This window comes from Nycticebus coucang, chromosome 19, assembly GCF_027406575.1.
Source record: "Nycticebus coucang isolate mNycCou1 chromosome 19, mNycCou1.pri, whole genome shotgun sequence".
Taxonomy (NCBI): domain Eukaryota; kingdom Metazoa; phylum Chordata; class Mammalia; order Primates; family Lorisidae; genus Nycticebus; species Nycticebus coucang.
The window spans coordinates 26,759,229-26,774,229 of NC_069798.1; the positions used below are offsets into that span (position 1 = coordinate 26,759,229).

The 15,001-nt window shown below is 40.7% G+C and overlaps 1 protein-coding gene across 25 annotated transcripts in view; it reads left to right on the top strand.

Moving 5' to 3' along the window:
* The window catches only part of DTNA (dystrobrevin alpha), a 383,284-nt gene that overhangs the window by 336,602 nt on the left and 31,681 nt on the right, over positions 1-15,001 (top strand). For 24 of the 25 annotated variants that reach the window (XM_053571194.1, XM_053571212.1, XM_053571216.1 and 21 more), the window contains 2 exons: positions 5,770-5,857; positions 9,457-9,554. In XM_053571194.1, coding sequence (XP_053427169.1) covers positions 5,770-5,857; positions 9,457-9,554 — 186 coding nt within the window. Of the gene's footprint in view, positions 1-5,769; positions 5,858-9,456; positions 9,555-10,090; positions 11,130-15,001 lie in introns of those variants that run through there. The other variant, XM_053571218.1, reaches the window with a different exon arrangement.

The window sequence follows — 15,001 nt, forward strand, 5'->3', positions numbered from 1 at the left end:
ACCTTTTACAGACAATAGTAGAAAGAATACTAGCTACTCCCATAAAGCCTAACCATGTGTCCAGCACTGCTCTAAACACATCCTGTAGTAATCTTCTCAATGAGCCATGAGGCAAGTGACCATTATAGTCTTGTTGTATAGAAAGGTTAAGTGACTTGCCAAAGTCACCTAGCAAATAAGTAAGAGGACTGGGGCTTTGACTCCTGAAATGATCCATTCCAACCTCCTACTTACTTTTTCATAACATTCCTCTCATTTATTCATCCCTCCTAATAGTAGAATTTCTTACGAGTGGGAACTTAAATCTTTAAGAAACCATCGGTTTTTCTAATCTTTAAAACAACGACCACCACCACCAAAAACCGATGTGACCCAACAGGGAATTTTCCATGATTGGGGGTGAGGGAGATCTGATGTTGATAAATAGGAAGGAGTAAAATCATATTTCTAGGAACTTCCACACCCGTACAAAGCACACAAGGAATCTGCGTGCAGTACAGTGTATCATGACGTTAACTCTGCCAAACATGAACAATTGGCAGTACAACTTTAGATGGCATGGCTAGTGTTAGATCTACAGTATTTTGTCTGTTTTCTTCTGATTTTCTCAAATTGAGGTTACATGCATCCCAAGGGAAAAGAAGTGGTAGGCCAAAGACCCTGCCTTTACAAACCTAAGAAGGATAACCTTTATTCATTCTTTAATTCAACCAATTCTTACATAATTCCTGCTGTGTTCCAAGTGCTATGTCAGACTCTAAAGATCTGATGGTGGAAGGATTGAATCATCTGCCCTCAGGGAAGTTAAAGTTTAGTGAAGGATAAAGACACGTTAAAAGTACATCTAAAATACAAAGAGATCACAATAACTAAGAAAATGCCGTGAAGGCTATGTTAACCAGTTTGATGAAAATATTGCAAATTGTATATAAAACCAGAACATTGTACCCCATGATTGCATTAATGTACACAGCTATGATTTAATAAAAAATAAAATAAAATACAAAGGGATAATAGCTATAATAAGAACTTATGGAATGAATATAGGAAGGGCAACAAACATGAACTTGGAGATTAGAGGTAAGAGTAGAAACTGTCAGGGAAAGCCAAGAATTAACTAATGAAAGTAGGTGACGGAGGAAGGTGGAGGAGGCAGAGAGATTGTTCAGGGCAGAGATGCATTTGAGGAACACATCTGTGGGTAAGTCTAATAGAGTAAAGGTTAAAGCTGGATTATACAGGACCTTATAGGTCTTGTTTAGAAGTAGAGAAATCATCTATTGAAGGGTTTATGCATAAACATGTTATAGCCACCTTTGTTTCTAAAAGATTACTGGCTACAGGATAGAAAATGAATTGGAGAGAAGTCATAATATGTCTAAAGTCAAAGCAACCTGTTGAGAGGGCTTTATGCTAATTCAGAGGAAGAAGACAGTGTCCTGGAGCACATCAGGGGCAGCAGGGATAGAAGAAAATGAAAGAAGTTCCATTTCTGAAGGCAGAAGGCCTGGCCTTGATTGTGACATAATGGGTTGTTACAGTCAGAGTCTCCATAGAGGAGTTTGGAGGTGTCCACTAGAGAAGCCATAATTGTGACAAGCTTTTATAATTATTCATGATTTCCTGTCTTTTCAGACCTTTCATTGAAAGGCCACCACTTTAGGCCTTGAGAGTTAGTTTCCTGCCCCCTCTGAGTACTTCATTCCTTTACACCCAGACTCTTCTGCCACTGACTCCCAAACGCCTGAAAAGCACCTTATTTCCATAGCGTTTTACTCTCAATCACCTGCAAAAGATAGGAAATATATAACCTAATAAAGGAATTCTCTGTGTGAGTGTTAATTAATAACGCCTTCTCAGGCACTAATTCTCTCATTAGCTATTTGCATTTTAATAGAAAAAGAATACAGGAGACCTGCTGGCCTTAAAAATTAATCTCGAGTGATAAAATTCTTGTCACCATCTAGACAAATAGGAAAAATATTAATGGAGATTATAGAAACATTTCTGGTGTCCTATGAATCACACTACTGTTTTGGTTGATTGTCCCATCTTGGAAGGCAGAACAAAGTCAAAGAGAAATTTAAAAAACGTGAACACATGCTGAGTTCCCAGAAATCTTCAGTAAACCACACATTAGTAAGCCCTCACGTCGCTGGGGTCACCTGTGTTTCCTAGAATGCCGTTTTGAAATCACTAGCAACAGATGTGGTTCAAGGCATGCTTTCAAGGCAGAAAGTGGAGAGCTTTCAAAAATAACCGATTTTCCTCCTCTGAAATGCCGTCAACAGTGTAGCCACTTTTTAATTCATCATAACCTTGTAGCAAGATTACTGATTAGAAAGTCCTGAAATGAATAACTAGGGCTGGAGAAAGTGTTGGGCTCAGTATTTATTTTAATGATTTAGGGATTATTGGCCATTCATTTTCAACTATTTGTAATTGAAGTCTTGAAATAATGGAATTTATCAGAGGAATGCCTCATTCACCCTTGTATAATTCTATCAGACTGGAATGGCACATGTGGACTCATAAATCGTTCGTGTGCACAATGGGGTAATATATCACACCAGCCTGGTTCAGCCATGTTGGGAACGGAAATGTACTGAAGTGTGAGTTACTGCCTACTCTGCAGACTCCCATATCTTCACATCTTACATTTCCAGAGGCTCTTTTTAGTATAACCATATCATTTATACTCGCTGGACGTTCATGATAAAAGGTACTTTTATTTTTATCATGAAGTTTTTTATCAAGGTTGTTTTATTATTTCTTTATGAAAACACAAGTGTTTCTGACAAAGTCACTTTCAGGCAGTCAAACATGTATCATTGTTCCAGGCTTGGAGCAAATGGGCCCTGTTGTCTGCACACATTGTATTGAATTAGCCATAGAATCTCTAACACACAAGCTGGAAGTGATGTGCATTGCGTCAAATTAAAGTTCTTTGTGGGATAGTTTTATCTTTAAAGAAAAGACTGTGTAACATTCTCTTTGTTGTGTAATAAGAAATTTGGTTATCCTTTTTAACCCCTGCAGAGTACAGACATTGTTTTATCAAGATAAATGTCTGCTTTAAAGCATCAGTCTTCTAGAACTGATTCTGCATTTTGCTATTAAAATTAATTTCATACTCCAAGCCTAAATGTGTGCTGATTAAAATCTCAATCCACTGATACTGATACTACGCATGATGTGAGTCTTGTAGCCTAGAATTTTCCATTTTAAGAGAATGTTTGTAAAATATCACATATGCTATACTCATGGAAAGTGTCATTTATATGGGGTTTGCATTTAGGCTTTATTTCATGTATTGGTGTTTTCCATTTTGTTTTCAAGATCTTCTATGTCCTTGCTACTCAAAGTGTTGGACCAATACACTACACCAATAGTATCCACAACTCTTGGAAGCTTGTTAGAAATGCAGATTATTGGGTCCCTCCTCAACCTACCCCACCACCCTTCAATACAGAATCAGAAACTGAATTTTCACAAAGTGACATGCTTGCACTTTGGAGTTTGAGAAGCACTATTGCAGTCAGCTGTTGGACAGTAGATGACATTTTGATGGGAACAAGAATCATTAATGAATCTAAAGGGGTTACTTATGAGCCAAAATAATAACATCATATTAACTAACATTTTTGAGCATTTCATAATTCCAGATATCACGCTGGTTTGAAACATACATTTTTTTTCTCATTCTGGCCAAAAGAAAAGAGAAGCCTGTCTTTTGAGGGTGGAGAAGTGAATTTGTTAGGAAAGTGCAACAATGTTCTAGTTATTTATTATAGCCCAGGATTAAGTCTAGAGTGGAAGTTTTCAGATAAAAACAGGGCTCATTTATATATGTGAAAGGTATAGACTAGAGCAGTGTTTTTCAACCTTTTCTATCTCACAGCACACTTGAACCTATAGTTAAACTTCCGTGACACATTTAAATTATGTTGATCAGAAAATAAAAGTAAAAAAGAGTATTTTGAACTTCTGTGCTTTGAACTTCTTTTGAAAATAATGTAGTTAATGTTCTTTAAAAATTTTCCTGGCACACCTAAGAGCCTCTCGTGGCACGCTGCACACTGGTTGAAGACGGGAAACTTTTATGAATGGCTGGGTGGGGCAGGGTGGGAGTTACATCGAGGGATTCAGCCAGCAAAAGGAGGAGCTATTTTGGAAGGGACTTAGCCAACATGCTGGGAGTACGAAATGATTTCACCCATCTTCACACTTTAGAACAGAGGTTAAGAGACTATGCTGCATGTTTATTTCATATGTAAATGAATATGAACTTATATTTCACATATAAGTAATGTAATTGTGTGCTACTTTGTATGGATCCAATGTATAATTCTTAAAACTTTAATATTGGCATAGTAGTGGGTCTTCTTTAATGCACATTTATGAATATTAACTTTTTTCTTTAAGGAACAGGCTTAGGTTTAAGAACTGAAGGAGAAGAATATAAGTATGTTTGTGAAGGAGAGGAACTAGTTTCTGATGTTGGATTCTGACCTGATACACACCACAGTAACTAATAAGCCAAACGACCACCGTCTAGTCTGTAACAGGTTTTAGTGCTATTGGTATGTTTCATAGAATTTTTTTGAATGGCACCCAGAACTTAGTCTTGACAGAAGGGCTTTCTAAGGCTGAAATTTTCTGAAATATGGAAGAACTGATAATTCTTCTGTTTGCATTTGCTTTTAGGGACTCAGATCTATATTATTTTAGTATGAATAGTTTCTATGAATTTATAGGAGATACTAAACAATCCCCATTAGTGTCATTGGGAGCCATTACAATAATTCCCTTTTCTGGAAGTAAATAGAAAAGCAGGTTACCTGGGTAGTAATACTAGAGATGAGAATTGTATTAGTTATCCAATGCTGCACAATAAATTACCCTAAACTATAATAGCTTAAAACAGAAAACAGTTACTATCTCACTGTTTTTGTAGGTCACAAATCCAAGTTTGGCTTAGCCAGGTGCCTTTGGTTCAAGAACTTCCCTGAAGTTGCAATCACACTATGGGCTCAGGCTGTGATCTCATCTGAAGGCTCTACCAGTGGGGATTCATTTACTCAGTCATTGGCTGGCGTGGGTCCCTCAACACCTGGGTCGTCCCCAGGGCTGTCTTAGGACATGGCTGCCAGCTTCCTACCAGGCCCACAATCCACGAGAGCTCAAGAGAAAGAAAGCAAGCCCAAGATAGAAGCCATAGTCTGTTAATATGTAGAAGTGACAGTCCATTCTTTCTACCATATGATATCCATTAGAAGCCAGTCAGCAAGCTCAGCCCACACTAAAGGGGGAGAGATTACAGTGTGCAGGAACAGGAACACCTGCAAGTGGACATCTCTGGACACTGACTCCAAGTTTTTTTACTTTTCTTCTTGCTTCCATATTTTCTATCATGTCAATTTTGGACATGTGTCACTTTCATAATATGGAAATAAAAATGTTAAAGCCAATAAAATTAAAGAGAAATTATATAAGAAATATTTACCAGAAGAGGCACCTCTCCTTAGAGCTGTCTTAGTGAGACAATTAATTGGATTGACTGAAGACAGGATATATTAATGACCGTCCTGGCCATATATTAGATCATATCATGAATCCCAGTTTGAGATCATTAACTGAACAGGGTTTTGTATAGCTTGTAAATTGTTAACACTGAAAATTGAAATGGCAAACCCCTCTGGTGGTAGTATGAATTTGTGAATATTTTTAAGTTGCCTAACCATCTCCTTCTTGCTTTGTTCTCCATAGCATGCTAGAGAGTTCGAACCGGCTTGACGAAGAACACAGGCTGATCGCCAGGTACGCAGCGAGGCTGGCGGCAGAGTCCTCCTCGTCTGTAAGTAGCTTGAGTGGATGGATTCATCTGTTGGCATCTGGGATCCTTGAATTTCTTATGTTATGTTCATTGTTACCATTATAGCTGATGTTAGTGACCAGGACAGTTTGTGCCACTTTACCATTCATGCGTTTATTGCTATGTTTGTGATAGCTGGTGGTGAATTTCCGGTTTTTAAATGGGAGACTTAAGGAACAAGGCTATCTACAGCAGCATGGCCCTGCAGCCAAGAAGGAAGTCCATGTCCCCTTCTCTCAGTGTCAACCCCACAGGAGGACCTGAGGAAGGGGGCAAGGACTGGTCGTAATTTTTTTAAATAGATTTAAGGCAGGTATGTTTCGCAAAGACTCTAGGCTAAGTCAGAATAATTGCAAGTGACACTCACAATATACTAGTAGAGGCAACAGAACTGACATCTTTGTCCATTTGCTTCTGTCTCTAAGACAAAAGCAACAAGCAGTTTGCAACCTTGATTCAGAATTTGTCTGCACTGAACTGAGGTTGGGCTGCGATTAGGGCCCCACAATAGGCAGTGAATGAGAGGGGAGCCAGTGAGGAAGCTGGTGCCTCCTCCACTCAGAGCAGGTGTTGCCATTATCAGAGCCCTTTGTGTGGCATTTCACCAGGGATCCCAGATGGAGCTGGAGAATGGCGTTGCCTTGGCCCTGGCACTTGCTCTCTGTAACATCAGTGACCATAACACTGGTAGAAACTACCATGAGCAAGATGGACGAGTCCATAGCAGGCTGAAAAGTGTCCTACCTGGCCCCAAATCAGACGTGGTAAAAGAGATGACATTTCAGTATATGACATTTTTAATTCCATAAAGAACAAAAGTGTTAAATTAAAATGAGAGAATAAGAGAACTAGATTTTAGGACACGCAACCCCTTCAGGAGTCATTTGAAAAGAAAGAGAAAACGAGGCTTCTGGAAAAACCTTTTTTCTAGTTTCTTGCCCTATGCAGTTACTGTATGAACAGAGGGTGTGGCATGGTGAGGTGGACTCGGTGTGGGATTCTGAGTCTGTGTCCCAGCTTCCATCATCACTCACAGTGCCGCCTCTTTGTGTCCAGTCCCTCCTCTGTCATCTGTCAGTAGGTATAATTATAATTACTGTACATGTCAGTGCTGCCTGTTACTAGGGTCCACTGAGATATGAAAATGTGTAACAGTGCCACATTAACCAGCGGTCACAAAACGGCTGCCCAAAACCCAAATTCGTCCCACAGAAATGTTTCGTTAGGGCAGTATTTTTAATTCTTTATTGGCTGTCAGACTTTACATCTCAGGTGGTTTCCCTTAAACCTCTTGATTTTCAGCTGAGAGTCCAAGTGCATGGTCCTCGTGGCAGTGGAGTCGAGGCAGCCCTCGGCCACAACCCGTACGTTAGGCCCCGTCTGTCGTCTGGGTTACCTACCTGCCCCTTTTCAACATTTGAATGAGTGATCCCTGGTAGGCTTCTAAATCCCTATGCACAAGTTTGTATTTATATGTGCATTAAATTCTCCAGCCATCGTTTTATTTCTAACTTGTGTTACTTGCCTACTTATGTCCCACATCACCTTTGTGTGCCCGTCATAGGAAGGATCCCATCTACACATTAATTCTAGTTCCTTTGCCACTCTTTTAATAATCACATATCAAGAATTGTATGATTAACTTAATAAATCAGAATTAGTAAGATGATACCAGTTTAGAAAGGAGATAGAAAGATCATTTACAGCGAGGCACGGTGGCTCACATCTGTAATCCCTGCACTCTGGGAGGCCAAGGCAGGTGGATTGCTTGAGCTGAGGAGTTTGACTCCAACCTGAGCAAAAGCAATACCCTGCCTCTATACTCAAAATAGAAAAACTACCTGGGCATTGTAGTGGGTGCCAATAGACCCAGCTACTCAGGTGGCTGAGGCAAGGGGATCATCTGAGCTCAAGAGTTTGAGGTTGCCGTGAACTAGGACACCACAGCACTCTACTCAGCACACAGAGTGAGACTCTGTCTCAAAAAAATAAAAAATAAAAATATTGCCATTTACTTAGGTGCATTTCTGTCTGGATAATTCCTGATTAATTAATGTAAAGAGAAAAGCAATGGCTGAAATCCACAACTGACTCAGGTAAATTTCTACCATTTATGAATACATAAAATAAATATACACACAAAAGAGAAAATTACGTAGTAAAATCGGAAGAAAACCCTGAATCACAGGTCCAAGCCACCGTATGCCAGACTTAGCTATAGAAAGCCACTTAGGATATAAGATGCAGGACCTCAAAATTTCTCATTAGCAATGCTAATCATTTCTTTACTAAAAAGAGATGTGGATTAAAAATCATAGAACGGTTTTATAAAAGTCAGGCCTTTACTAAACTTAACCATCCCTACAGTCAGATTTCTGGACATTAAAAAGCTGGTTTAATTTCTCCTTATCTTTTGGCTTATGCAACAGGTATCATGTATAAAAGCTTTGCATTCCATGGTAGAAATATCAGCTATGATTTTTAAATCTTGTTTTTAAAAAATAAAAGTTGGTGGGGTGCTGTGGCTCACACCTGTAATCCTAGCACTTTGAGAACCCAAAACGGGCAGATTGCTAGAGCACAGGTGTTCAAAACCAGCCAGAGCAAGAGCTAGACCCTGTCTCTACTAAAAATAGAAAAATTAGCTGGCCATTGTGGCAGGTGCCTGCAGTCCCAGCTACTTGGGAGGCTGAGGCAGGAGAATTGATTGAACACAAGAGTTTGAGCTTGCTGTGAACTATGATAACACAATGATGCCACAGCACCCAATCTAGGGCAACAGAGTGAGACTCTGGCTCCAAAACAATAATTAATTAAAAATTGAGTTGGAGGAATTTCTTCAATGTACTGTAGAGCAAAGAAAGCAAGGCCCAGACAAGAGTACATAATCTGAAACCATTTTTTTAAATAAGATACCAAATAAACCTTTGACTCTATATAGACAGGCATATAAATATGGTAAGATATGATTTATGATACATGTTTAGATGGGAATGGAGAAATCTCTGACTTCGTATGTCGCAATTGATAAAGGTGATGGCATGACCGAGAATGACGAGCTGATGTCAGGTGGAGATGGAAGAATCAAATATATCCATGTATATGAATCCATCAATGTAAAATTACATGTGAATAAAGAAATGCATAAAAATATGTTAATCCAAAGAAGCAGAAAAGTAAGACTTATTAACTATGATTTTAAAACTATGAAATATTTAATTGTACATTACAGTAACTGAACAATAATTCTACAGAAAGAACTGTCTCAACACCTATATTGAGAGAATAGTTACAATGGAGACAGCATGGTGAGAATGAGGTAGGCTCCCAGAGACATCAAGCCAGGAAGCTAAAGGACAGTTGTTCCTATGTTTTTTATGTTTGCCTGCCAAAGAATTCGATTCTGCTTTCCATTTGCATAGATTAGGTGAGGAATGGCTGTTTAATTTTCTGTATTTGTTTTTATTGTTTTAACAGAAACAGTTTCCTCTTCCTTGTCTGCATAGCTCATGACTCCTGTCTTCCCAAGTGCATGGGTCCACCTTCCCAATATTAAATTGTGTGAACTACATATTTTACAGCAGCCACCTCAGCAGAGAAGTGCTCCTGACATCTCCTTCACTATTGATGCAAATAAGCAACAAAGGCAGCTGATTGCAGAACTAGAAAACAAGAACAGGTAAGGCCTTGTAGGCACGTAGCTCATTGGATCAGCTTGTGTGTTCATTAGTAACTGGTAGTCACACTTGAAAGTCTCTGGGCCAGTGGTTTTCAACGTTCCTAAGGCCGTGACCCTTTAATACAGTTCCTCATGTGGTGGTGACCCCCAACCATAAAATTATTTTCATTGCTAGTAGCAATGATCACAACCTCTTCCTTTACTCTATGACCTCAGACCTCATTTCGTTACTAGTAGCAATGAAAATAATTTTATGGTTGGGGTCACCACCACATGAGGAACTGTATTAAAGGGACGCGGCCTTAGGAAGGCTGAGAACCACTGCTCTGGGCTTTTCACCCTGTGTGCATATTCCAGGGAAGACATCTACAGTCAGTGATGCTGGCTTGTGAAAAGCTGGTCTTGAAATCTTCAGATCTTCTGGAGCTTAATGAGAAAACTGAGTGTGTGTACAATTCTGAGATGTCGATGAAATTAATGTTATCCCTCTGGACAGTCTTCATTTCCCATTTTCTGGCATACTTAATTTCATTCAGGAGCTAGGCACATGGTGTCTCCACCACCCAGAGAGAAGAGGAGGCTCACCTGGTAGGCTCCCTGTCAGGACCCCAGGCTGAAGAGTCACCTGGAGCGACACTACCATCATCCATTTGTTTAAGCCAAACACCTCCATCTCCAGCCCGACAGCAAGTCCTTCCTCTGTTCAGCACAGATTGGCTCACAGTTCACGTACACACTCAACCACTGCCCACTCATCCCCACCACCACCCAATCCAGCCTGTTCTTCATAAAAACATCAATCATCTCTTGTCATTCTCAGGTCAAAGCATCTACTGGTTTCCCATCATACTTTTTCATTAAAACCTTCTCCTGTCCCCATGGCCTGCAAGGTGCCGCCTGAGCTGATTCCTCGCTGCCTGTCCAGCCTCAGCTCATCTTGCTCCCCACAGCCAGTCTCATGACACCTCTGTCTCACAGCCCTTGCAGTAGCTCCTCTCTCAGCCTAGAAAGTTCTCCCAGGCCTCTGCAGGGAGGGCTTCTTCTTGTCATTTATTTGTCATCCCAAATGTCACCTCCTAGAAGACCACATGTCTAATCTTGCAACCCTCCCTGTGTGGGGGTGGGTGTGTCTGTGTGTGTTACACTCGTCAGGGTCTGAAATAACTGTACTTTCGGGTTTTGCTTCCTTGTTCGTTATCTGTCTTCCTGACTGCAGTAGAGGTTCTTTGAGAACAGAGACCACACCATATGGCCCCTGGGGCCCAGAGCCCTCCCTGGAACATTGTAGAAGCTCAGTAAATATATACTGAGTGAAAAAATAATAAAATAATAAATAACTCAGTGCTGAGTATGACCAGCACAGGAACAATCTGTACATCCTGCATTTCTTGCAGAGGCATCCCTGTGTTCCATGTTCACTGTCATTTGTCATTCTTCAACACTCGTGTGACGTCTGAGGTCAGACTGATAAAGTAAAGGAAGAGGTTGTGATTATCATTCCATGCCTGTGAAGTTGACCTGAGAATTTGGGGATGAATGCACAAAGTGTTCTTTTAAGTTCTACAGAAAAAATAAAAAGGAAGATGCAGCCTCCACTGGCACATTTTCATATTTTTACTAGTGAAAAAGCTTTTGCCTTAATTGTCTTAGGACCTGGTTCTCATCATTAGGATACCACAAATTAAAATAGAAATAACTCCATCCATGTGACACCATGACTCTCAATAGCCTTTGAAACTGTTGCTCTATTCTGAACCCCCAGGGGATATGCTTACATCAGAACTGAAACACAAAAGAATGTTTGTCACATGGGATCCCTCTCAGTTTATCAAGGAATAAGAGGCAAGAATTAATAAGGGAGAGGGAAGGGGCATAGAGAAGAGTTAGAAAAAATTAGAAATTGTTCAGGACAGTCGCGAGTCTATACAATTACCTATTCAATTTTATAGAACATTAATTATGTCCACAGTGCAAAAACTTTTGCTAAGGCAGAAAAGCTATTGAGAGAGGGACTGGTTTCAAATGAGCAAAGGCACTTACAATTCAGTAAGAGAAATAACCCATAGGAAGGAAATAAGCAGTTGAGGGACAGCGGGTCAAAGAGGGGCAGGGAGGCCTGAAGGCTCAGAGCACACAGTGGAGAGAATCGCTGTGGACTCTCAGGTTGGTGGAAAGGCTGTGAAAGTTCTGATGGTGATGAGAAGTTGTTGAACACCGAGGCCATGTTCAAATGTTGTCTCAACGCTTTATATCAATTCAGACACCAAAGAGGGCATGGAAAGAAAAAAAGAAAAATGGAGGGTTGGCACCTGTGGCACAGTGGTAGGGCACCAGCCACATACACTGAGGTTGGTGGGTTTGAAACTGGCCCAGGCCTGCTAAACAACAATGACAACTGCAACCAAAAAATAGCCGGGCTTTGTGGTGGGCAGCTGTAGTCCCAGCCACTTGGGACGCTGAGGCAAGAGAATCATTTAAACCCAAGAGTTTGAGGTTGCTGTGAGCTGTGACACCATAGCACTCTACTGAGGGTGACAGTGAGACTGTCTCAAAAAAAAAAAATGAAAGAAAGAAAAAGAAAAATGGACCAATTTTAAATTTTTGACAATTAGATTTAACCCAAAGTTTTTACTTCTTTAGAACAAAACATTACTATTGGTAATGTAGTGCCCAGGAGTTCCACAAAGACCACACTGCCAAACAAGCCAAATTTACAGCAAAGTCCTTTTATCAAAGAGCCAGCTGGCGACTGCCTCAGTGTCCCAACATGGGGTTTCTGAGAGCAGCCCCAGTGCTTAAGGAGTTGGATTTTTAAGGCTTGGTCTGCATCCTGGTTGGCATGCAGGCTGTTCCAGGTACATTGGGGGGTATGGGGGGCAGCAAGTAAGCATTGTACAGAAGCAGAATTTTTGGTTAGTGAGCTATATGTCATACATCTTTGTTTTAATATTTTCCCACACATCTTAGTTCCAGTACTTTTCCTCCATACATCCTTGTCTCAGTATTCGCTCCACCTGGCATTGTTTAAAGGTCAGTCTGGGGATAGTGAGTTCGTTTCCCAGGCCCAGGAGTTCATCAAGCGAGAAGTTAGTGAGTACTTTCCCATCTATCTTGGGTGTGAACCAGACTTACTCCATTTTGTTGAGGGCTTGCAGCCCAGGAATTTGTCAGGAGTTAACTGGTATTTTTCTACTTTAGCCTAGACCTAACAGTAACCTTAGCAAATGTTAGAATTGGAACACAAAGGGTGGGTTTCTTTTTTTTTTTTTTAGTCAACAAAGTAAAACTCTAATATATGATAGGGAAGATTACTCAAAATGACTCCCTCAGAATTTACATGTCACTAAGTCAAGTGAGTGTCCCATAACAAAGTCAGCATGGAAGAGCTGAAGAAAAAAGGATTAGAGGAGAGATAAAATCTACCACTTGATCTAGAAGTAGGAGGCTATGCCGGCTCAAGGCACAATTGAACTTTGCCAGAGTTGAGGCCATTTTCTGGAGAAGGACCTGGCTCTCTCTATAGTCTGTTGGTTCAGAATTTCTGCCAGATGTCATCCCACACCTCCTGCTCCAGCTTACATCCCTTTTCTCAAAAACATAGTGTGAGTGCTGCCCACCAAGGAGCCGTCCACTGGGGAGACCAGCATCCATAGCATATGAGTAGAGATTCCAGGTGGCCGCAGGAAGAAATCTGGGTCTTTGTTTTGAGGTATTGAAGAGAGAATAATGACAATCTTATGTAGTTATAATACATGTATACAAATAATGTTTCATTTCACCCTCAGAATAGATAATAGGTGACTATTATCATCCCCACTGTATAGATGAAATTTCAAAACTGAGGTTTCATTTCTATCCTTTTTCTCCAACATGACCCACTTTACCATCATTGTGACCTAGGTTGTGTAGGGTAAACTTGATATGGAAGGTAGGATTGTAGTTGAAAAGTGAAATTTGGAAGCAAAACATGGGAGATGGAATTATGTGTAAAAATATATATTGACCTTGCGATAAGCAATGAAGACAGTTGCCTGGCCAGCACCTAGGGGCTGAGATGAAGAGTAAAATGAAAGCACTGGTATATGGGGGTTGTATACCAAGCTAAAAAAATTAAATTTTTTCCTGTCATGGTAGACAGCAGCGATCAGGCATGTGACAGAGTATCTGCATGTTTATGGCAGAACAATCAGCTTGTTAAACATGCAGCTTGCCCTTACAAGGACTTGATTAGGAGCTGGTGACAAGATGAGGATTGACACTAAATAGTTGGCATGAGAAACAAAAATCAAAGGAACCAGAACAGGAGCTAACTAAATAAAAGCATACATCTTGGTGGAATGTTTCTTTACAAGATTCTCTACCATTCATTTCTAAACTTTCTGTAAGGGATTCTAGATTGTCCACCAATGATCTTTACATAATTCAGATTTCAGTAGCAGATTTCTTTCACCCTCTTCTTCTTTCCTTCTTCCTATCCATCTGTCCTCGTGTGAAAAGCAAAGTCAGGGATTGGGGATAGGATAAGACCCCACGAGGGTCTCTGTGCATGATCAGAGGAAGGTCACAGCTGGCCTGATTTCCCATAAGCACCAGCATTACTCCCACATCTCTTCTTAGAAGGAAAAGACTGAAGGAAAACTCCACAGCCCACAGATACCTTCGCGGAAGCGTTAACCTGCTCTTCCACTTCTCCAGAGTCTGTTTTCAATCTTCCGCTTCCACTCAGACAGGAGGACTGCACACCTGAGGGGAAGTTAGGACTTTTTTTGAGGAAATATTCCAGGGTTATCTGCCTCCATGTCAGTCTATTTCTGCTTTCAGAATCAACAGGAAGCTCCATGAATGTCCTGACCATGCTTCAATACCACTCTTACGGCTTGCTTGCTTGGACATTTTTAGATTGCGCTCTCTAGATCCATGTTAAAAAAGAAAAAACCAAAAGGAGAAAAAAGAAATGGGAAGGAGACAAGATGGCAGAAAGAGAGCTTCTTTCTGTCCCTGAGTTCGTTTGTGTCTCCTAGACCTCTCCACCCCTCCTCTGATTAGCAGCTAGTCCTTCTTGAGCTCATCTCTCAAAGCACATGCTCTCCAAAGATCCCAAGGCACTGTCCAAGAAGCTCATCCAGGTCACACTTCCGCACTGTGCAAACTTCCCAGGGGTCCCATATCTCCAAAGTGATAATTAACCCAACAATCAGGTCTCTGAGTTCCTTAGCTCCATAACTGTGTCTACTCAAGTAATTCATGCACATTTCCATGATGACCTTTAGAAGATAACGCTTTTCTATAGCACCTTTGAAGGAACCAGTTAGTTCTAGGAGTAACAGCAGTCTTCAAATTACACTGTATAAATTACAGCCTGCCTTGGCTAGACCAGGTGAAGCAAGTGTCAGAGACTGAGGTAGTCTGACACATACGGGTTTCAGGGCCAGCTTGCCTGGGTTCAC